The following is a 23605-nucleotide window of genomic DNA, read 5'->3' as shown; positions in this document are numbered from 1 at the left end:
CCATTTTCAAATTTAAAAGCTTCAAGTGCTCTAAAAACTGCTGTCCCTATTCAGACTGTGGTCCCGATTCACCCCATATTACGGTATGTAAAATTTTCTGAAACTTATGATAAAAATATTGTAGAGCCTTTGGACAACTATGAGACCTAATGAAAAAAAATTGCTAAATTTACGCAAATATTAAATATTTTGTCCCAAATACGGTGACTTGATCAAAATTTCCTAATAAATCTAACAATTCATTCATTCAAAATTTTCAGCTATGCCAAATATGTTTTACCCTTGCTGGTCATTTGATTCAACCTCAAGTCGGTTTGAACTCAAACATGAGAAATTAAAAACACGAAATAAATAAATCGTTATTCGATTATCTACTCTTCAAATAATTGAGGGTTCAGAAAATGGATTTTGGATTTTGGTTAGATAATATGTTATATAGCTAGTTGCTCAACTTGTATTAAGACTTGTAGGGACGAACCAACGACAGAAAATGGCTTCTTGGGTCATAGAAAAATTATACCTACGTTACTTGCTGTGAACCTATAACAAAAACAAAATAAAACGCCTTGCAAGTAAATGAAATCTAAGGAAATGCAGATAAATTAACAAAATGATTAAACACGGTACGAAAACAAAGAAACGAGCTTACAAACTAAACGAAATAAAACGCACGCCATTGAAATTGTTAAAAATATTTTATTACAAAAAATAAAATAAAATAATATAGCAATAATAATAGTAACTAATACAAATATTAATAGTATTTGAGAAAATTTCTTATTTTGCACATATCCCAGTTCTTTCTTAATCGAATTTTTCGCTTTACTCACATTTGCATCCTGCGCCTGCTGCGATTGGTGGTGGCGTGAAATTGTGCTTGTTTTCAACTTCGATTTCACCACCCATTGCATTTTTTTGTTTGTTTGTTGTCCTATCTCACCATGCTCTCAACTACTCGTGATCTTGCTTTAGCAACGCTCTTGTTGTTTAACTCTTTTTTTCCTCCTCGACGATATCTGTGTGTGTGTTGTTGTTTTTTTCTGTTTTCAGTCGTTTGCTTAACCTTTCTAAACACTTTTTGTTTTTGGGATTTACTACTCTCTTGTTTTCTTTTTCTTTTGCGGGTTTGTTTGCACTACAATATAACAACTGCACTTTTTTCTGTCTTTTTGTGTTGTATTCGTTTCTTATAAAAAAATCAGTTTCTTTGTTTTTACTCTCTCTTTCCTGTCTGACTTTTTCCTCTCTTCGCCTTTGTTTTGTCTCGTTTGCACGTGTTTGTATGAGTGTGTGGTTGTGTGTTTGTTTTGTTTTGTGGTTTTACTCTTTACTGAAGGCACCTCCGTTTCCGAAATATATTTTCATTATTCATCAAAAACCGATTTTTCCCATTTTTCCTGCTTTCGCTCGCGCTCATTTTCAGCTGCTTTTTTTTCTCCTGTCTTGCTAAGAGAAGTAAATCCTACCGTTGAAACTGATCCCATTTCTTTTGTGTGGTTGTGGTTTGTCCTGATTTGTTTTCTGTTTGCTTATTCTGATGAAACAAACCATTTCTAATTGACTAATTCTGCTTGTATTGTTCACTTGGCTTGAAAATCCCACCTGTTTCGACTGATGTGTAGAAAATATTCGAAAAAAAGGTTCGCTAAAAAATTGACTAAAAAATTTTGATACGTGCCTGTTCTACCCTCTTCCGATTGCAGACCAAATATAAGGTAAATAAACGGCCAAAAAATTGTCCTAAAATGTCGGGTTAAGTTAAAACAACCCGCTTGCTTCGATTTGTTCATCCCTCACCAACACACAGATCTCGCGTTCTCTCACTTTCTATGACGTCACAAGATAACATTCCCTCTCACGTGGAGGTTTGTCGCTCTCCGAGAGCACGGGCTCACAATGCGTAACCGTTCTCTCTCGTTTTGCTCTTTCTCGGTGCCCTTTTTTCTCTCTCTATCTTGATTGTGAAATTGTGGCAGTTTTTTGCGCTTTTTCGACTTTTCTCTCGCTCACGCATTTATTCGCACTCGCTCTCTCTCTCTCTTGTTCTCGCTTGCTAGGTTAGGTTGATTTTTCTTCTTTTTTAATTTAAAAAATAAGATATTGCTTGCTCGGCACTCTCGCACAATCAATGTTTTTTTTTCGCGCTCACACTGGTCTCAATCACACTTGATGCAGCACATATATTTAAAGAGTTTCTTCGACTTTCTTTTCTAAAAAGAAAATTTACACCAGAGCGATTTAGCGTTGTCAACTTTTCTTCAAGTGTGAGGGGATTTTGCTAAAAGTTGGCTAAAAAACAAACAGAGACGAATTTTTACATCATTAGCTACGAAGGGAGGGCAGGGAAGGATTTATAGGGAAGAGGTGGGGAAATAAATTTACACTAAACTCAGTTAATCTTTCGCTAGGTGCTGGGGCGGAAAACAGAGCCAAAATAGGTCACAAAACTATTTTCTTCTGTTTGTCGCTTACTAAATTCAACATAGATGTTCGAAGAAAAAAGAGGGTTTCAGCAGCGTCGTGAAAAAAAAACTTTTCTCACAAGTGCACAATGTTTTGAGAGGAGCGTGGGTTGTTTCTTCGATTAAACTTTTTTTTTCTTTTCTCTTAAGTGTGTCTGTGCTTATTTTTGTGGAATTCTAGCGGCTTCTCTTCTCAACCTATACAAAAAATAAACTAAAACAATTACTATGTACAACTTTACAGGAAGTGCAGAGGGGGGCAGCGGAGGAGGTGCTTGAGCGTGACACTCTGGGTTGGAAAATTTATAAATCGCGCGATTTTTTTTTTGAAATTAAGAGCTTTTGGTGCAGGGTTGTTGAGCGATGAAATCAATGGTGATCATTTTTAATTTTGCTTCAATTTGCTCAATAAATAAAAAAGGAATTCGAACAATCCTCTTCCAACATTTTCTAACAAAATTAAATAAAAAAGTATAATTGACCGTTTATCAATATCTTTAAATACATGTGCAATCGATATTTAAACATTTTTTTTCAAAATTTATTGAAAATTACAATTAATATAAAATTTAAGAAAACTTTAAATTCAATTCAGCCAAAAACTAAAATGTTTGTTAAAAATCTAACATAACTGTTCAATATTCGAAGGCTGGCTATGAAATTATAAAAAAGACAATCTGAACCAGACAATGTTTTTGCTGAATTTGAAAAAACATTCAGAGCAAAAACATTGTGGAAAACATTTATTTCCACATTTTTGTTGATTGTTTTCTTCTTAGTCTGATTTTTAAAAGACTTGTAATATAATTTTTTTGGTAATTATTTTAGGAGTATGTTTATCAAATCTTGTTTTTGCTTTTAACGAAAAAGGAAGTCAAATCAAATTTTGGAAACCAATAATTGCAAAACAACTGGACAGGTGTATAATTCATTTTTAAACACTTTTTTCATTCAAATGGTGAAAACATGGCTGGCAAATTAAAATTTTAAACTTTTTAACTTTTTTTACATTTAAATATCGACTGTTGGATTGCAACTATCATTCAAATTAAAGTGAAACTTTAAAGATATGACATTTTTCAACATTTTTGCGAAGAATCATTTCTCTGGTTTTTGGCTTCTGTCAAAACAGAACTTTTCCAAGTGTAAAAAGAAATTTAGCAGCAAAAAGTCCATACAAAGCTCTTTCAATCAGGATTGATTTTTGTATTTCATTTGTTTTGATTTCTTTGAAAAAATAAAAAAATTTCAGGTATGAAAGGAAATTTGAAAAAATGGAAATAAATATTTTTTTGTCAAATATATCTTCAGCAAAATGTTTCAATGACTGAAAAAAACGTATTAGTATTGTTAAAAAAATCAAAATGCGTTGGCCGGCTACGAAATTATTAGAAATATATTCTTATCAGACTTGGAATGTTGATTCTGAAAAAATATGCTTACATAAATTTTTTTTTGTGAAATTATCTTTCTGTTAGAACTCTGTTAGAATCCGGTAAAAAGCACATTTAAAACTATTCTTTTAATTCCACAAAAATATGAAATATTTTGAAAAACATGTTTGAACAGAAATAAACATGTTTAATAATTAATATTAACCGTTAACAATTAAAAAAACATCAAAATTTTGAAAATAGATGTTTAAATGTGGAACAAAAATGTAAATATATTCGAATTTTAAATCATAACTTAGTTATTACAAAATGCCCCAAAATATTCGAATTATCTTTTTATCGTGAAAATAAGCGTTCCATTAATGTTAAAAATCATTTTCTGATCTGTGGTCCCAAAATTCATTATTTCTAAGATACTTTAAATAAAATTTTAATAAGCATTACAGGATAATATCAAAAAGAGCACCCTAAATTGTCGAATTTATAATAAATAAACATTTTCAATATTAATAGATTTTTTTTTAACTTTTTTAATGCATTAAAAATTATTTGAAAAATATATTTTCAAGATTTATATTTTATTTTGCAAGATGCATAAAAACTGCTACTGCAAAATTCAAAACAAAATGCATTAAAAGTTAGTAAAAGTTTGTTTAAAGCTCAACTATTACGTTGAATTAAATTAATTTTTGTGTCCTAGTCAATTGCTCAAAGAAAAAAAATGCTCTGGACGGGAAGGGGTTTAACGTCCAAAGCAAAATCGAGATTTTTAACGTTTTTCACCATTACTCGTACCTGGATCAACCAAATTGGATGAAATTTTAATGTTCATTAGTTAACATTCTATTTAAACTGATGCAGATTGAACTAGGTTGAAAAAATACATGATTGCAGAGAAATTTAATTTTGAAGACAAAAATTAGTAATGCTCTGGAGTAACAATGGGCGTTAGAGGGTTTTAAACAGTTTGAAAATTATCACCATTGATTACTACAATAAATTATGTTGCTCGTTAACAACCCTGCAAAAAAAAATGTAAAGAAGTTTAGGTTCGGGATTTTTTCGCGCTTGAGAAAGTTTCACAAATCTGGCAACACTTCGGATAGATCTTTCGGCCAACCTGGGCTAGAATTCAATAGTTTATATATTTTCTACTATAAATGTATCAACAGAAAAGTTTCTTTTTCACCCCTCCCACGAGGAGCGCGTACTTGAATAGAATCTACCGGTAGGAAAGGCGAAAAAAATTTAAAGGATTTACAAATAAAGTGTGTGTTTTAAAAAAATCCCGACCTCACAGCAGTACAAAGTGTGGATTGTGTTTTATAAAGAGATCTGCTTTGTTGGTTTCCAGTTTTTTTTTTCGTCAGGAAACTCTGAGGAAAGAAGTTTAAATTTTTCGCACCACTGAAAAAACGTGGCCGTTTTTTCTTTCGCTTTGTGCTTGTCCCTCATTTTCTTCCAGTTTGTTCCTCCCTCTAACTTTTTTTTGTCGCTTCATTGTGCCGCCATCAGCACAACAGTTCACTTTTAAAACCTAAAAAATGTACATCTTGCAGTGTTTCGCTTTCCACTTGTTCCTCTCTCTCTCTTTCTCAGCATGCACTAATAACTTATGTTCTCTCGCTCCAATTTTTGTTTCGTGTACTTGAGTGGTTTGCTTGCTCTCTCACTCTCACTCACTTTTTTCTCTCTCGCTTGCGCTCTCTCTCACTAAACACTATCCTGCTTGTTCTCTATTCTCTCTTTTAATTACAGCGTTTTGTCCTCTAAATTAATATAGGTATCATCTTAAAAATATTAACAAGTCACAGCCAAACGATACGAAAGAGGGATTTCCGTACACACACCCCGTGCGCGCCGGGGGGAAAACGGCTGGAAAAACTGGGCTCGACACCTTTCTCTCTCTCTGTCTCTTGGTGGCGCGAGACGCGCCGCTCTCACGCGAGAGAAAGGTGCGCTGTGGTAGTAGTAGTGGCTAGTGTTTCGTTTTTAGGTTTTTTCTTGGGAGACGGCGTTCTTTCTTTTGTGTGGCAGCATTGTTGTTGTTGTTGTTGTTGTTGTTGGTAGTCTCTTGTTTCGAGCACCACGTGGTGTGTGTGTGTTCTCCGTACCCCTTTTTCCCCCCACTTCCTGATTTCCCTCTTTCATCTCTTTTCCTTACCAGCTACAGGGTTTTTGTTGTAAACTTACACTTGTACGTGTGTTCTCTTTTTTTTGTTTATGTGTATGTGTGTTTCGGGATGTAATTCGCGCTAGCTCGCGCAGCTCGCCAGGTTTGATTTTTTCGCTTTAGTTAAGTTTAGAGTACATGTCTATTGTTTGTTTTCCTGAATGCTTCACATGAGTCATATTTAGTATAAATACAACTTTCTGTGTCTGTTTGTGGTTGTGTAAATTTCGTCAGATCGCGGTCCGATTCCGTCACGAAATACTTTCCTCACAAAAAGGTCAGTGGAAGAAGAATCGGAACTTAAAAAGAAAAGGAGAAACAATTAGAGACGAAAACGTAATTCAGTCGCTCTTGCACTGGTTCTTCGTTCGGGGCCCGATACTCGTCCAGCAGTTCGTCGAGCCCATCGCGCTTCCCACTTCCGGGAAGGTGCAAGAATATAACAAGTCCAAATAAAAAAATAATAATATAAACGTGTTTGTGTGTAGGCAATAAATAAAAGCAACAAAGAAGGTCCGTGTCCGTGTCTCGAGCCTTAACTCTCTACTATAAATAAGAGCTCGTCCGCGGCGGAATACGTCCCGGCGGAAGCTGCGGTCGACGCGACCTCACCGGGCGCCACCGCCGCCAGCAACTGCGGCAGCGACGCCGACAAAGCCGTGTCCTACACTAGCTATACCTGGTCGAGCATGCCACCACTACTACCACCACTACCGTTGGCGTGAACTTGCTGCTGCTGACTGCTGCTGCTGTTGTTATTTGGCGTCGTCATTTGCTGCCCGTGTAAACTACTCCCACTACTCCCACTGTTCTGACTAAGCGCCGCCGCGTTATTGTTCGCGGCCTGAATCGCCGGCAGTTGCAACACCCCCGCCGAACCCTGCTGCTGCTGGGCCACGATCTGGGCCTGCATCGACGGCGGAATGTCCTGCACGTCCCAAATCTCCTCCAAGAACCGCGGCAACTTCCGATTCTTCAACTTCAACGAGAAGCACATCTCCGAGTTCTGATTGCCCAGCGTCCGCAGCTCCGTCAGTATCGACAGCAGCTTCGCGAATATCACGCTGCACTTGTGGTCACCCCCATGCCTGTTCAAAATATAGATCCGCAACGTGTCAATGTAGTAGCTCTGGATGTGCTCCACCAGTTCCGCCTGCTCCAGCCCCGGCCGGTCCGAGAATATCACGATCGCCGTCAGCAGCGCGTACTCCACGTTGTCCACCGTCAGCGAGTACATCTGCCGACAGAAGTGCAGCAGGTCCTCGATGGTGTCCGCCATGCCGGCCATCCGGTACGAGTCGCGCGTGTACGACCGGTTGTTCGCGAACAGGATCGAGTCGGTGGCGGCGTCGTACCGGCGCGCCATCCGCAGCATCATCACCTCGCTCGAGCAGGCCTGGAATTAAAATGTGTCTTGAGCATTAATCAAATCAGAACGAATGTGATGAATTGGACCTGTTGAAGTCATATTTTCTGCACAATTTTCAGATATTTTTAATTTATATCGGTTGCAATAGATACAGAATAATAAATTGAGTGCTATAAAATCTACTGTCCCTTTTCACTAAATGAGGTTGTTCATAACATTAACAGTGGAAAATGGATTTCCCGAAAAATGGTGAAGTTTTGGAGTTTTGGTGATTTTGAAAATCTAATTTATCAGGAATATTTTTGGCTTTTTGTGTTAAAGAAAATTATTAGGCTTGCCAATCCAAGCTACTTTGTCGAAGACACAAAATTTTTATCTCGTTATCTACGCCTGCTACGACCAAATTTATAGAAAGCATCTAAGCAAACTTTCAAAAATCCGTTTTTTAACATGGCAATCCAGGGTTGAGTTTTAGAGAAAAGTGATATTGGGGGCACTTTTAGAGCTCTGAAAACAAACATTTTTTTTACAGGTCAATTTGGACTTAAGGGTCAAAAGTTACAGTCATTTTAAGGTAAAAATGCAAATAATAAAAAAAAAGATTGTTGGTCATATTTTGAGTTTAAATGATAATTTTACATGGAAACCCAAAATATGACGATTTTTCGAAATTTTGGCTGAATTCTGAGGGTGGATTCAGATTCAGCGGGCAAAATAACATGGAAAATCATATATTTGGACAATTTTCGAATTTCGTTAGGGTGGTCCCATATGGTTTCCCTTGAAAATTTGACTTTTTTCAAATGAAGATATCTCGAGTTTAAAGAGAACACCCCAACAACTCTTATGAAGACACCAAAGATCCAAAACTTAACCATTTTTCGGAAACTTAATTTTCCTATTAATTATAAATCGTGGACCACTTTGCAATGTTCAACTTTACATTCTTTTAAGCTATCTTAGCAAATGTATTAAAAATTGTATTATAGACCACCTTTAAAAAATCAAATTTTCCGAGAAATTCAATACCCAGGAAAATTTGATGCCCTAGCCTCGAACCATAGACTAATTATTATTAGTCTATGCTCGAACCATCTTCAATTTCCTTCAAACTTTGCTCAATAGAAAAAAAAAAATGGCCCGTACAGAGATAGAAATTTAGTGTCAAATAGAGACTTTTATTTGAAATTGGAAGCACGATTTAATGGCGTTATTAAACTAAAAAAACATATTTGTCATCAAAACAAGTTAACATTGAGAAATTCTCTACCAAAACCGGAAATGGATTTTATTTGTATTTTTTGATTTGGCTCAAACTTTGTGGGGGCCTTCCCTATACCCAAATATGCTATTTTGTGTCATTGGTTCACCCATACAAGTCTCCATACAATTTTGGCAGCTGTCCATACAAAAATGGTATGTAAATATTCAAACAGCTGTAACTTTTGAGTGAATTTTCAGATCAATTTGGTGTCTTCGGCAAAGTTGTAGGTATTGTTGAGAACTTTTGAGAAAAAAATAGGAACACGGAAAAAAAAATTTGCAAATTTTTTTCTCAACTTTTTTAGCACTAAAACTCAATTTCCCAAAATACGTATTTTTTGATTTTCGAGATTTTTTTATATGTTTTAGGGGACAAAAATCCGCAACTTTTGAAACATGGTTAAAAAATCTGCCGCCGAGTTATGAATTTTTGAAAAAATAGTGATTTTTGGAAAAAATCGAAGTTTCATGCAAAAACAAGTTTGACATTATTTTTTAATGCAAAATTGAATTTGCAATCGAAAAGTACTTTTCAGATTTTTTGATAAAGGGCTCCGTTTTCAAGATATAGCCACCAAAAGTTTGATTTTAGCGAATTATTTGCAGTTTTTCAATTTTTAAAAATAGTGACCATAAGTAACAATTTTTAAAAATATTTTTTTTGAGAAGTTCAGAAAATTTGCTATAAAATTGTCTAAGAGACATTAAAGATTGGACCTCGGGTTGCTGAGATAGAGCCGCTTTAAGAAAAAGAAACACGAAAATTTAAGTTTTATAAATCACACCAAAACAACCCACCTTTTTCTAATGATGATATCTCAGCAACTAATGGTTCGACTTTCAATGTTAAAACATGAAACATTGGTGAAATTTTCCGATCTTTTCGAAACATTTTTTTTTTCAAATCAAGACTAGCATTTTAAATGGGAGTAACATTCAATGTTTGACCCTTTTAAAATTCTAGTCTTGATTTAAAAATTTTCAAAATATTTAATTTTCAACAAGATCGGAAAATTTAACGAATGTTTCATGTTTTAACATTGAAAATCGGACCATCAATTTTGTATTTAAAAAACATCAAATTTGTTTTTGCATGAAACTTCGATTTTTTTTTTTTTTTGCAAAAATCACTATTCAAAAAATCATAACTCGGCGGCAGATTTTTTGACCATGTTTCTCTATGGCTCAAAAGTTGTGGATTTTTATCCCCTAAAACATATAAAAAAATCTCAAAAATCAAAAAATACGTATTTTGGGAAATTGAGTTTTAGTGAGTTGATTAAAAAATCTGCAAATTTGTTTTCCGTGTACCTTTTTTTCTCAACTTTTTTTTCACCCAACAATATCTACAACTATGCCAAAGACACCAAATTGATCAGAAAATTCACTCGAAAGTTACAAATGTTTGAATATTTACATACCATTTTTGTATGGACAGATTTTTCAATAGCGAATGGTGTGGAAGTGACAAATGGTAGGAATCGATCAGAGCAGTTTTGCGTCGCGTTTAATTTGTGCTCACGAGTGAAAGGGTCTGTTTTGTGCAATCTGAACCCTTGAGTATAAATTTTAATGTTGTTCATGTTTTCAAATCTATTATTAAAATCAGCGATGGAATAATCATCATCAAAAGAAAATCTCTGGACGTTCATCAAGAGAAAAAATCCGAAAGGAGCATGGCTCTCCTCTCTCGCGCACGAAAGATCGGTAAAAAGAATCTAAAAAAATCATCATCTTGATTATTCGGTGGAATATCCTTTTCACTACTATATTTGCAAGTGTAACGTCACACGTCGAAAAATGACCTGTCACATTTTGTAGATGGGCAATGTGTGTAAACAAAGTGAAATAAATATTATTAAGTGGTGCTGATAAGGAAATTCACAAAAAAAATCAGCAGATTGATTTTCTTGGAGAATTTCGGGAGCGATTTTCTTTTGCGTGATTTGTCTCCTCTCTTTTTCGCGGGTGAAGAAAGTTCGCAAGCGAAATTGATTTTTTTGCGATTATTCCATCCCTAATTAAAATTATTAAAAAGATAACACTAGTAAAATCTAAAATCTAGTAGATTGGAAGTTGTTCAGCTGTCAGTTCCATTTTTTTTAAATTTTGTGCACTTGTACCAAATTTTATCTTTTCCTAATTGTTAATCAAAATCTAGAATATAGGAACAACAATAATATTACAAAATATAATTGTATTTTGAAAATTATTTGAAATTTGTAGCAACTCTCAAAATGCAATGATGAATTTTAGAATATATTAATGTTATGATACTTTTAAATCTATCACTGTTTGTTAAACAATATAAAGTTGAACATTCATATATTCAATGTCTTCCTGCCAAGTCGTAATGACTTAAAAAATATTTGTCGATCTTATTTCATATTAAAATACTCACTTTTTTAAACACGCTATTTTCTTTATTATATAGCCAAAAAAAAATGCGTGATGTTATTTTTAATGCATTTGAAAGAAAATTGCTTCGAAATTCAAATTTTAAAATTAATTTTTTATTCACTTGCGGCTCGCGATACTACCGAAAATTTCCAAAACGGCCCGCGAGGTTCAGCTGAATGAGGACCACTGCTCTAATCAAAGCAATTTGTTTTGAAGAAAAAGTAACGTCAACCATGGGAGTCGTCATCTCAACGGTATTCGATGTTCATCAAATTAGTTCTTACCTTCAGCAACGTGATCTGGTCCTCCTGTGGAATCTTGGTAAATGCTGGCAGTCCCTTGGCGAACTCCACGATTAGTTGTACTGTTAAGATTGTGATTTCCGTTATGTGCCGGAAGTGCACGTCATGCTGGTCCTCCTCCTCGTTCGGCGAGCCCTAAAAGTAAGGAATTGTCATTTTTATCAAGATTTCGGAGGTGTCTAGCCTGTAACTTACGATCATTATCCTCTTGAGATCTTCCTCCGACGGTTGCTCGTACCCGTCCTGGTACCAGATGAGCTTGTATATGACGGCCATCTGGTTCGCCGTCAGCGGAGGTATGTTTCTAAGCCTATTCTCGTTCAGCAGCTTTTCCGGCAGTAACTGAAACAGAAATGGCGAATCGGTTATTCCGGGTTTCATTTGGTCACCTATGAGTCTTACCGGTATCGCTGCGTGCGGCGGTGGATCACATTTCATCAAGATCGGCAGAATCTCCGACTTGTAGGTGCTGTTCGTTGTACTGACGGTTGCGGTCGTCTGGACCTTGTCCTTCTCCTTCTGCGCCTTCTTCTCCTTCCGCTTGATGGCGCACTGGTTCTCCGGCACGACGCACTCGGGCCGCATGCCGACGGCGAGGCACTTTTTCAGCCGGCACTCCTGGCACTTGCGCCGCATGTACATGTCCATCTCGCACGCGTGCCCAAACTTGCAGCAGTAGACGGCGTTCTTGGTGACGCTGCGCCGGAAGAAACCTGCCGGGAACGAGGATAAATTATTAATTCATGTTTTGTGGATTTTTTTTTAAATTCTTAACAGAAAAGTTAAAATTGAGTACCAAAACTTTAAATTAATATTAGCATTCTCTTTATTCCATTACTTTGTTTGAGATTTTCTTCAAATTCCTAAAAATTCAGAATAAACGATTTTTTTGTAAAATCTTCTATTTCAGTGTGTCCCCTTTAAATTATTTGAAATTATATTGTCCTAAACTTCTTCTGATACTTTTTTCTTACATACACTGGGAATTGGGCACGAATATTTTAAACACATCTGTTTTCAACTATATAACTGGTTATTACATTAATATATATGAGGAAACTTATTCTTTCGTGTTCCAAAACATGTTTTTTTTTAGAGAAAAAGTTCAAAAATTTGATTGATGTTCATTATTTAAAACCAAATTTTTTACTAGTCTTTTGCAACCAGTTTCATTAAGATTGGTGCAGGGAATCAAGATAAATAAGCGATTTTGTTCTTCAATCCGGCAGAAAGGCATACGATTTTTGGCAAGTAATCTCATTTTGGCGCCACCTACATTTGAAATACAGTCGCGCTGCAAAACCTCAATTCAGAAATAGTATGTGAATTTTGACAATAAGAAAAAATAGGCACACTCTAAAAAAATACCATTTCTTATTTTAAATTTTAACACAAAAAATCAGATCAACTCCGCGAAAATGTTTTTGAATGTTTTTTTTTTTTCATCCAAATCGGAGCACCTCGATACGACCTCTAGAACAAACCGAGCAAAATCTACAAATACTGCCTCTTAATTAGAATGTTATTTAAATGTTTTAGAGGATTACAAAAACTATTTAATTATGACTCAGGTAGGGCAAAATATATTGGGCAGTGTTGCCATTTTTTGAAATTCTATTTTTAGGAAAACTTTGGAAAAAAAACCATTGAAATTTATCTTGAAAGATGCAGCATCGAATTTGAAATTAAAAATGTATTTTTTTTAAATGTTGATAGAGTGCACCGTTCCCAAGGTAAATCTACCTCAAGATTGATTTTTGATTAATGAGCTAAACAATTGGGTAATATTTTTCATAGGCAAACTGCCGCTATTGGTATTCTGGTATTATTTTTTGACTTCTGCAAAAATGTAATGGGCATTGGAAAAAAAATAACAAAATTTCATCTAAAATTTAAAAAATTCTGAATCTTTCTAAAAGTAAAACAAATTTTTGAGAGAATTTTCATATCTGTTTAAAAAACACATATTCAATTTTTTGTAAAATTTACAGTTTTCATGAAAATGGATAGCATATTTTTCAATTAATTCAGAATAATTCAGTTTTAACACAATTTTGATTTTTTTTAATATTGAAGCTCAATTAGGCTGGTACAAATATTTTTAAAAGTTTTTGTCCCCCCCCCTTCAAAATTGGCCCGAAAAATCAGGGGGCAAAAAAAATATTTTTACAATAAACTTTAAAATTTCAATGAAAATTCAAGTGCAACCAGCTGAAATCAAATTTAAATACATTCTCCTGCGTTTAAAATCATATTTAGCATGTTTGGGTTTATTAAAAAATCTTAAGATTTTTTGAAAAATTTTGATGCAAAATCTTTTTTTTCAATACAATTTTTGTTTTTGTCAGATCTTAGATTTTTTGAAAACTAATGATTGCAAAACAACTGAACTAGAGCAAAATGCATTTTAAAACACTTTTTTCATTTAAATGTGAAGATTATGGCTTGTTATTTAAATTTTTATATTTTTTTGCCCTCCCTTGACCTCGGCCAGGGCCGAGGGACAAAAACTTTTTTAAATATTTGCATCGGCCTTAGTACAGAATAATAAAAAAGGAATCAAGCTTTAAAATTAAATTGAGTTTTAATCACCAGTTGTAGAAGGAGTCATAACTATGTTCTTCAAGTTTATAAAGTGAAACAAGATGTTTTTTTTATTGAATATTATCATGAAAGTATTTCTTTTATCTAGAGAATAGTTTAAAACCCATATTGCAAATCATGAAAATTTGAGAACTTCCAAAAAAATACGATATTTTGCGAAAATTTTAGTATTTTATAAAAAAAAATTCTAAAACAGTGAATAATCGTTTGATATCGATTTTGCGAATTATGAAAATTTGAATATTTTCGAGAAAATACGGTATTTTGTGAATATTTCAATATTTTATTCAAAAACTCTAAAATAGTTGAAATACGTGCAAAATTTTTAATCGTTTGGGGGTACCAATATTGCATTTTTATACAAATTTTAGTACTTTCGAGAAAATACGGTATTTTGTGAAAATTTGAGCAACGCATTCAAAAAATTCTAAAAAACTGAAAATGCATGCAAAATTTCGAAGCCTTTGATACCCCTATTGTGAATTATAAAAATTTGAGTACTTAAAAAACGGTTTTTTTATTTTATTTTTTGGTATTTATACTTTGAAACTTACCATAATATGAAACAAATATTTACTAAGAGGAAGCTTGAAAATTCAACATAATTTGGTTGGTTTTAGTCAATTTTAAAAATATATTAAATATAAGTTATCGTTCGTTATCGACGATAAAATTATCGCCGATAGAATTATCGGAATAACGATAACGATAGATTATCGTTATCGTCCCGACGATAACGATGACCATTAACAACCTCAAAAATAGGGCTATTGCAAATTCTTTTTCAAGTTTTTTCTTCCAAATTTTCTCAAAAATCAGAGGGCAACAAAAATATTGACTAAAATTAAAAAATTTTAGAATCGTAAACCATTCAGAATAGATTGTAAAACGCTTATTGATGAATAATTTTTTTGCATTTGTGATACTTTTGGTTTTGAAATTTTGAAAATCTAGCCTGAAATTTGACATTTTTCTCGACCTCGACCATAGCCGAGGGACAAAAACTTTTAGTAAAATTTGTACCAGCCTAAGGCCGTTGCAAATATTTTTCAAAGTTTATGTCGCCCCTCTTCCCCCCCCCCTTCCCTCCTCTCAAAGTTGGCCTGAATAATCAGCGAGCAAAATTTTTTTTTTTCGAAAAACTTAAAAATTAAAATGAAAATTAAAGTTTAATCAACTGAAAATCAGTTAAAATGCATTTTTCCGCGTTTATAATCATATTTAGCATGTTTGAACTCCTTTAAAAACATTTTAAATTTTCATGAAATAGCAATGTACAGTCCCACGAAAAGTATTTTTTTTTTTGCGAAAAAAAAAATCCGTCAATACCTTGATATTTTCAAAACTAATGATTGGAAAGCAACTGTATGCCTGTAAAATACATTTTTAACTACTTTTTTAATCCAAAAGTTGAAACCTAGGCTTGTAATTCCCCCCTCCCCCCCCACGACTTTGGTCAGAGCCGAGGGACATAAACTTCAATAAATATTTGCAACGGCCTAATTTGAAATAAACTAAAAAAAAGGATTTGTTCTCCATTTTTTCTTACAGTTATGCCACCGAAAAAATAGTAGTTTATGCAACAAGTTGCAAAAAGAGGATTTTTTCAGCACGAGTCGTACATTTATCTAACGAGGTTCACCGAGTTAGATAAATACGACGAGTGATGAAAAATCAAGTTTTGCAACGAGTTCCATACAACGTTTTTTGCAATTCCGAAAAACACCCTTTGGACAGAATTATAGGACAAATGTCCATGCATTGAGTCAATGAATCGTTCAAATCAAAAAAATGTTGAAAAGTATAACTTTTCCTAACAAGTGCTGAAAAGTTCAACTTTTCAGCATCCATTTCAGTGCTGAAAAGTAGAACTTTTCAGCATTTGTTTTTAAAAGGGTTACTATTCGATTCTGTTATTTTTGGTACAGAAAAGTAGGCTGTTTCGTTGTTCAAGAATGACAGGAAAAGTAAGTAGTTTCACGACGGAATTGCAAAAAAGAAAATTAAAGATCTCATGAAAAGCGGTTCTAGTTTAATTTTTTCTACGACTGCTTCATAAAATTTATCTTGAGATGGAAAATAGAAAAAAATCTTTTTTTTTAACTCTGAACTTGTAAGAAAAAAAGTTAAAAACTTCCAAAAAGCTATTAAAAAAAAGTTTTTATCCGTTATTTATTTGATTATTTGATGTTTAAATTGATCAACAGTTTGAAAAATAAACAATTTTGGGATTTTTTTCGATACTCATTTTTTTATTAGATCAGACATCATTGGATAACATTAATTCGTTATACAAGGTGAGATTTGATGTACCGTCAGTGGGGGTGACTATGGGTCAAAAAACGATACACCTCTCGTATTTTCTCAATAACAAAAACAATTAAAATAACATCGAAAATCTTTTAACGTAGATTTGTTTTTAGATAGTTTACTAACATTTTCCCAAAATATGGTTGATTTTGATGAACACTACCTTAAATGCCTATTGTTTGAAAATTGACCCAATCTCACCCCTTAGAGGGGGTGACATTGGGTCAAATGAAACTAAAATGATGCTCAAATACAACGATATGGTAAAAACAAGTCATCCAACAGTGTTTCTTGTTCGAGGGAATCGTATTGACACGCTACAATGTTTGAAGTGGAGATTTTCAAACATTTGGGTAGTTTTCGAGCAATTCTAACAAAAATATTAGAAAAATGATTTTTCGAGAGGTCATTTTTGGCCAAAAACGTACCCCAACTTTGGACATCTGCCAAAATAACAGGATTTGTTCTAGGAACGAGATTTTTTCAGCGAAGTCATTTTAAGATGTCCCCTACACAACCCTTTCAACAGAATTCATTTTCATTGAGAAGAACCTGAGAAATGGTAAAATCCGTCAAAAATTACTTTGACCCAATCTCACCCCCTAGACCCAATGTCACCCCCACTGACGGTAACTGAAATTCTTACTTAGAAAACAATGTTAGTAAAAGTATAATATTTTCTGGAATCGGTTTCGAATTAAGAAATGATTCCTCTTTATTTTCTAGTGACTAATAAAATACAGTGCCATCCCGCAACGCGACGTTTTGACACCAAAAATAGTGAAAAAAAATGTTGATCGAAAACCAATCTATAACTTCTGACAATAATAATGAATTTTAAAATTCTGGAGTTTTTTTGAAAAGGTCCAATAAACCAAATTTTCAGATTTAGCTTTTTGGGTGTTTTTGAAAGGGGAGTCAGGGGTATTAAAAAACACCCAAAAAGCAAAAACTGAAAATTTGGTTTATTGGACCTTTTTTTTTAAAAAAAAACTCCAGAATTGACGTTGATTTTTGGCAAACAGAAATTTAAAAAAAAAATCACAAAAATTAAAAAAGACAACCTAAAAAAATATATAAAAAAAATAAATATTACAAAAAAAACATGGAAAATTTCTAAAATTTCCCTGAAAATTATCTGGTATGACCTCTCCGGTTATACTTACCTTTGCATCCTTCGCAGGTGAGCGCATTGTAGTGGTAGCCGGACGCCCGGTCCCCACACACCAGACACAGTTCCTCCTGCTGCCGGGGCGTGGGTCCCTTTTTCTGCTTCTTCGGGTCGTTCCCATCGCCAGAGTACCCGTTGAGGCTGCTCGACGGGGACAGATCCTCGCGACCTGTTTCGAGGGAAGAAAGGAAAAAATAAAGACCGGAAGTTAGAAAGAGTCCTCAAACTTGTAATTTGCATAATTTGCATTCAATGAGCTTTTGTTCCGAATGTTCGATCTTTTGTTCTTTGATTTGAAGTTGTTTTTTTTTCGGAAGTCATCGTCGAAATTGCATAATTATTTGTCAGTGCCAAATTCCATCAGATTTTTGCCACCACTTCGCCTTTGAAAAGACTTTAAAAAATCTAGTGTTTTTTTACTTACAAAGTATGTATGAGATGATTTAAAAATAATTGATAGTTAACAAAAATTTAGGTAAATTCAAGAAAAAAAATTATATTTTTTTGCAGTGCACTTCTTTCCAACACCGAAATTTTCATTCACAAAACGCTTGCACATGCGAATGAATCGCGTATACGCGCGCTCACGGATGGATGATTGAGGCAATTTGATTGATCATCACCCGCGCATGTGCATCGCACGTTTTGTTGTCTCTCTGGCAGCCGGTGGCGGTGTCAGTTTGTTTACATTATTACCTCGCCTACTGTTGCCGAAGAAGAAGCTGCCAATTTGCGCGGTATTTTTTCGTTATTTTTTTGCGCCTTGGCTCTTTGGCGGCCACAAAATCGGACTTCCGTTTGTTTTGAGGCGAGCTTTTTGGCCAGAGTCGTGACTGGACTTTTAGCGAGAATTAAGGTTAGAGAGGTATCGAATGCAATTCCGGAATTTGTGGTTGGTCCGGATGAGGCACATGAAGTGGCCGGCGAAGGTCAACCGTGACGTGAGGAGTTTTGGAGTGGATCCTCAATATAAATTAAATTTTGTTTATTTGATTCTGTTTGAAACTGACAATTGCACCTAAATTGGTGCAATTTACGATGACATTTCCTGTGGGATTTGCCATAATGATGGATACCATAAAATTTGAAAAATGTTTGAGTTTTGACCTATCTAGTACCATCAGTGGGGGTGACATTGGGTCTGGGGGGTGAGATTGGGTTATTCTCAATGAAACTGAATTCTGTTAAAGGTGTTGTGTAAGGGACATCTTAAGATGACTTCGCTGAAAAAATCTCGTTCCTAGAACAAATCCTGTTATTTTGGCAGATGTCTAAAGTTGGGGTACGTTTTTGGCCAAAAATGACCTCTCGAAAAAATATTTTTCTAATATTTTTGTTAGAATTGCTAGAAAACTACCCAAATGTTTGAAAATCTCCACTTCAAACATTGTAGCGTGTCAATACGATTCCCTCGAACAAGAAACGCTGTTGGATGACTTGTTTTTACCATATCGTTGTACTTGAGCATCATTTTAGTTTCATTTGACCCAATGTCACCCCCTCTAAGGGGTGAGATTGGGTCAATTTTCAAACTATTGGCATCTAAGGTAGTGTTCATCAAAATCCACCATATTTTTGGAAAATGTTAGCAAACTATCTAAGAACAAATCTACGTTGAAAGATTTTTGATGTTATTTAAATTGTTTTTGTTATTAAGAAATTTCGAGAGGTGTATCGTTTTTTGACCCATAGTCACCCCCACTGACGGTATTATGTTTATTTATTTTACCATTTTGAAAGAGGGAAAAGGTTTAGAGTTAATGATCCACATTTTTGTGTCTTGTTACGGAGGACCGGTACGACAATTTCCAAATTTCTGGATTTCAACAACCGTGAGGAAATGGCAATGCAGAGTTTAAGGAACTTTTATGTGGAAATGCACTTTCAATTTGATGGAGTGCTCAAAAAATATTTTCTATCAACAAAAAGATCAAATAAATATTTGCTATTTACAATTGCAAAATAGTCAAATATCTGGTTGGCATTTTTCTTCATTTGGATAAAGATTTTTCATTCTAAAATAGGTATTTATTTGTATTCATAAAAGTATGTGGTTATCGAGTTACTGTAATGCCACCCTCAATTTATTAGAAAAGTAATGTTTTTTTGTGTGTTTCGAATGACTTATATTTTTATATTTATATTTTTAAGGTTGACAAAAAAAAATACATTTTTGCGCCTTAGTGTAGAGCTAGCACAATTTTGTTCTGCATTAATAATGTTAAAATAGTTGTATTTCTGTAATGCATCTAACAAAAATTATCGCCTGACGAGATTCATGCTCTCAGGGACTTGTAAATAATGCCATATTTATATTTTTGATTCCCTTATCAAACAAACAAATTTGGAATGTGATTTGCTGTTGGAATTTTTGAACCAATTATTTTTCTCAAATTCATTTTTCATATTTAAAAGCAATTTGATTAAAAAATCATTGCCAAAAAAAGAATACAAAAAATGAAAATGTTTTAAAATAACTTTAATTGTTTTTTGGTTTAAAAAGTTCATCTGTTCCTAATTTTTTAGAGCAAAGGAAAGTTTTTGAAATTTTAATTGATTTTGAAAATTATACAAAAAATAATTACAGGTAAAAAAAACATTTTCGGATAAATAACTTTAACGACCAATTGTTTTTTTTCTGTTGGTTCTTAAGAGTCGACTAATTAATTTAATTTAATGCTTTTAGGTCTGATGGGTCAAAATTCAAAATTTACAAAACTATCCTATAAAACCGTTGCAAATATTTTTCAAAGTTTAAAATTGGTCTGAAAAATCAAAGGGCAAAAAAATATTTTTCCAGAAATCTTCAAAATTTTCATGAACATAAAACTCTAGCCAACTGAAAACAATCTAAAATGTATTTTTCTGCATTGATAATCATACTTATCATGTTTGGGCTTGTCTAAAAATGTTTTGAATTTTTATGAAATTCCAATGTTCAGCACCACAAAAATTTCATTTTTTCGCAAAAATTAAATTTTTGTCAAAACTTAAATATTTTGGAAACTAATGATGGCAAAACAACTGGGCAGGTGTATAATTCATTTTAAAAAACTTTTTTTTCATCATCGACTTTGGTCAGAGTAGAGGGACATAAACTTCAAAAAATATTTGTAACGGCCTAATTTGCGTATTGGCATAAGGATCATCTTCGAATCATCAACTTTTTTTTATTAAATTCAGGATTTAAAGGATTAAACCTGAAATTTCAAACAAATTTATTAAATTTTTATTTCATAACATTGTTAAATAATGAATACTATAATAAAAAAATATATAATTTACTATTATTGTTTTTGAGTTCAAAACTTATATTTGTTCTTTTTTTAGCTGTAAATTCTAATGGCTTCTGAATATTAAACAACAAAAATATTAACAAAAAATAACATTTGTTGTTATTTATCATAACAATAATAAATATTTTTCCAACATCAGAAATTTTAAATATTTTTTTCTATCATCAGGAAATGCATTTTTCCGGATTTTGGCCCAAATTTTGTAAGTATAAAATTTGGCTAACGATCAAAAGATTTGACTTTGCGTATAAGATAAAATGATGGCTTTTTGTATAGCTCAATCATCAAAAATATGTCATAAATCTACAAAATTTCTAATTTAATTGCCTTTTCATAAAAAAATTAAAAAAAAAACTTTTAATAGTAGTTAACAAGTTGCAAAAAGAGGATTTTTTCAGCACGAGTCGTACATTTATCCAACGAGGTTCACCGAGTTGGATAAATATGAAGAGTGCTGAAAAAATCAAGTTTTGCAACGAGTTCCATACAACATTTTTTGCAATTCCGAAAAACACCCATTGAGTGAAATTTTATGTCAAATTTTCATGTATTTTGTCAATAAATCGTTTGAATCAAAAATATGTTGAAAAGCGTTACTTTTCGAAACAAGTGCTGAAAAGTTCAACTTTTCAGCACTCATTTCAGTGCTGAAAAGTAGAACTTTTCAGCATTTATTTTGAAAATTTTGCTATTCGGTTCTGTTATTTTTGGTCCAGAAAAGTAGGCTATTTCGTCGTTCAAGAATGACAGGAAAAGTAAGTAGTTTCACGACGGAATTGCAAAAATTTAATTTTTGTGCAATTGTTTGCTCTTTAAAATGAAAATAGCTTTGAATTTTAAGAATCTTTTGAAAAAAATGATACACTTATTTTGGACATTTTCAAATGTAATTTTGAAGAAATGTTTAAAAAAATGATTAAGTTTTCGATTGCAAATGTGGGTTTTGAAATTTAGTTTGACAATATTTTAACTTTTTCCAAAAATCAAAATTTATTCAAAAGATTATATCTCCGGTCACAGAATATGCTCAATCGTTAAAATATCATGGTTGGTACACTTACATAAAAAATAGACAATAACAATAAACGTTTTGGAAATATCAACTATTAGATAATTGCAAATATTTTTTGAAGTTTAAGTCTCTCGACTCTTGCCAAAGTGAATCGATCCCAAACATGCTGAGCATGGTTTTAAGCGCAGGAAAGGGCATTTCAAATTGTAGATAGACGTTTATTTTGATTTTCGAGTGGGGTGAGGGTACATAAACTTTGGAAAATATTTGCAACGGCCTTAATTATAAAAAAAAGTCCAATTATTCTTAGTACTTATTTTTCCGAAAAAGGTTATGGTCTTATTCTATAACTTTGCCGAAGACATCAAATCGATCCGAAGCTCACTTCACAAGATAAAGATTTTTGAATATTCACATGCCCATTTTGTATAACCAACTCCCAAAACCCAAAACTTAGGGGGTACTCAACTACAATATTGATATTGTAGAAGAATTTCACTGAACAAATTGCTGTATTTATTGATTTTTTTTTCTTCTCAGAAGTTAATTTCAAAATGTTTTCAATTTACTAGTTAAATTCTTAGAAATTGCATGTTGTAAGAAATTTGAAGACTTCTTTGCAGTTTACGTATTTTGTAGACTGATTTTTTGTTTGTAAATAAATAAAGCATTTTTAAAACTTTTTTTTTTAGACCCAAACCGACACCAAATAAATGTCAAGTCGGCGAGCTCGGCCCTTCGTTACCACCAACACCTTACCACACATAATCACATGATTTGTGGACGCATTTAACACGTAAACAGAAACCACACCCGCATTTGTGTTTGTGAGTAGGTGTGTGTGTTGAATTCCAGAAGCCCCGACGTGGATGCATTTTCGCGCTCAGAAATAATTCTATTTTGCACTTACAGAGAGGGCGAGCAGCCTGCAACCAAAGTAAATCGCTCGTAAAATTAAACTAGCGCCATAAAGTATAATTTAATAGTTGGCAGCAACAGTGCTTGTGTTGGGAGTGTTTTCATAGTTTGGGGCGGATGCTTTTGTTTTCAATTTGCTTGAGATTTAATAAAAGTTGAGGGAAAAAGTCGGGACTCGAACTCGAAACCGTTGATTTATGGGCGCGACTTTACCGACCAAGCTAATTTCGTTAAAAGCATAATCTTGTTTCATTTTTTCTTCAAACTCACGATTTCTTAACGTTAGAGATATCACATTTCGGAGAAGATGATGCAGAAAATGTGCATTGCTGTCATCACTTACATCGGACTAAATTTTAGCCCGACTCTCTTTTTTGTTGCATTTGATCTCGTTCTTCTAAGGCAAAGAGACGAGATTCGCACTTATTTCACATTCCCGCTGCCATAAATCTGTCGGCGTGTGTGTAAATATATGTGCATTTTATAATGTTGCGCCTGCATCATTTTGGGTGGTGGAATTTTGTGAGATTTAGATCTTGCCCAAAAATCTAATTAATTTGGCTGCGACGGCGGCGGCGAGACCTTGTCCGCGAAAAATCAAAATTGATGACGTCTGCTGAACTTGTGAGCGGTTTGTGTCTGCCGAGGGGGTAGACAAACCTTTCTGAGTGGAAAAGGTGACAGAATTTTGGTGCACATAAATGTCACACATTACGTGGTTGAGGTTGTGATTTCTTGACGCTTTCGTTGCGTTTTCTAGGCCTACACAGAAAAAAATGATGGTAATATTTATCAGGAAATGATGACAGATTTTGTGTAAAAAAGATTAATTTTACCTCTGAAAATGGTGAATTCACATTTTTAAAGTGATATTACACAAAAAAGAGGTTAATATTCAACCAACCGAATTTTCAACATTCGAAAATTCAAC

At 33.6% G+C, this 23605-nt stretch overlaps 1 protein-coding gene across 1 annotated transcript in view; it reads right to left on the bottom strand.

Moving 5' to 3' along the window:
* Positions 1-676: 676 nt before the first annotated feature.
* The window catches only part of LOC120415091 (ecdysone receptor-like), a 363558-nt gene continuing 340629 nt past the window's right edge, over positions 677-23605 (bottom strand). Inside the window, 6 exon segments of the mRNA XM_039576510.2 lie at positions 677-6734; positions 6736-7425; positions 11346-11498; positions 11559-11705; positions 11766-12076; positions 17444-17617. Coding sequence (XP_039432444.1) covers positions 6699-6734; positions 6736-7425; positions 11346-11498; positions 11559-11705; positions 11766-12076; positions 17444-17617 — 1511 coding nt within the window. The 3' untranslated portion in view covers positions 677-6698.

Source organism: Culex pipiens, chromosome 2 (genome assembly GCF_016801865.2).
Source record: "Culex pipiens pallens isolate TS chromosome 2, TS_CPP_V2, whole genome shotgun sequence".
NCBI classification, from domain to species: Eukaryota; Metazoa; Arthropoda; class Insecta; order Diptera; family Culicidae; genus Culex; species Culex pipiens.
Note: the sequence above shows the minus strand (reverse complement) of the source record. Positions and strands in the feature narration are given on the sequence as shown.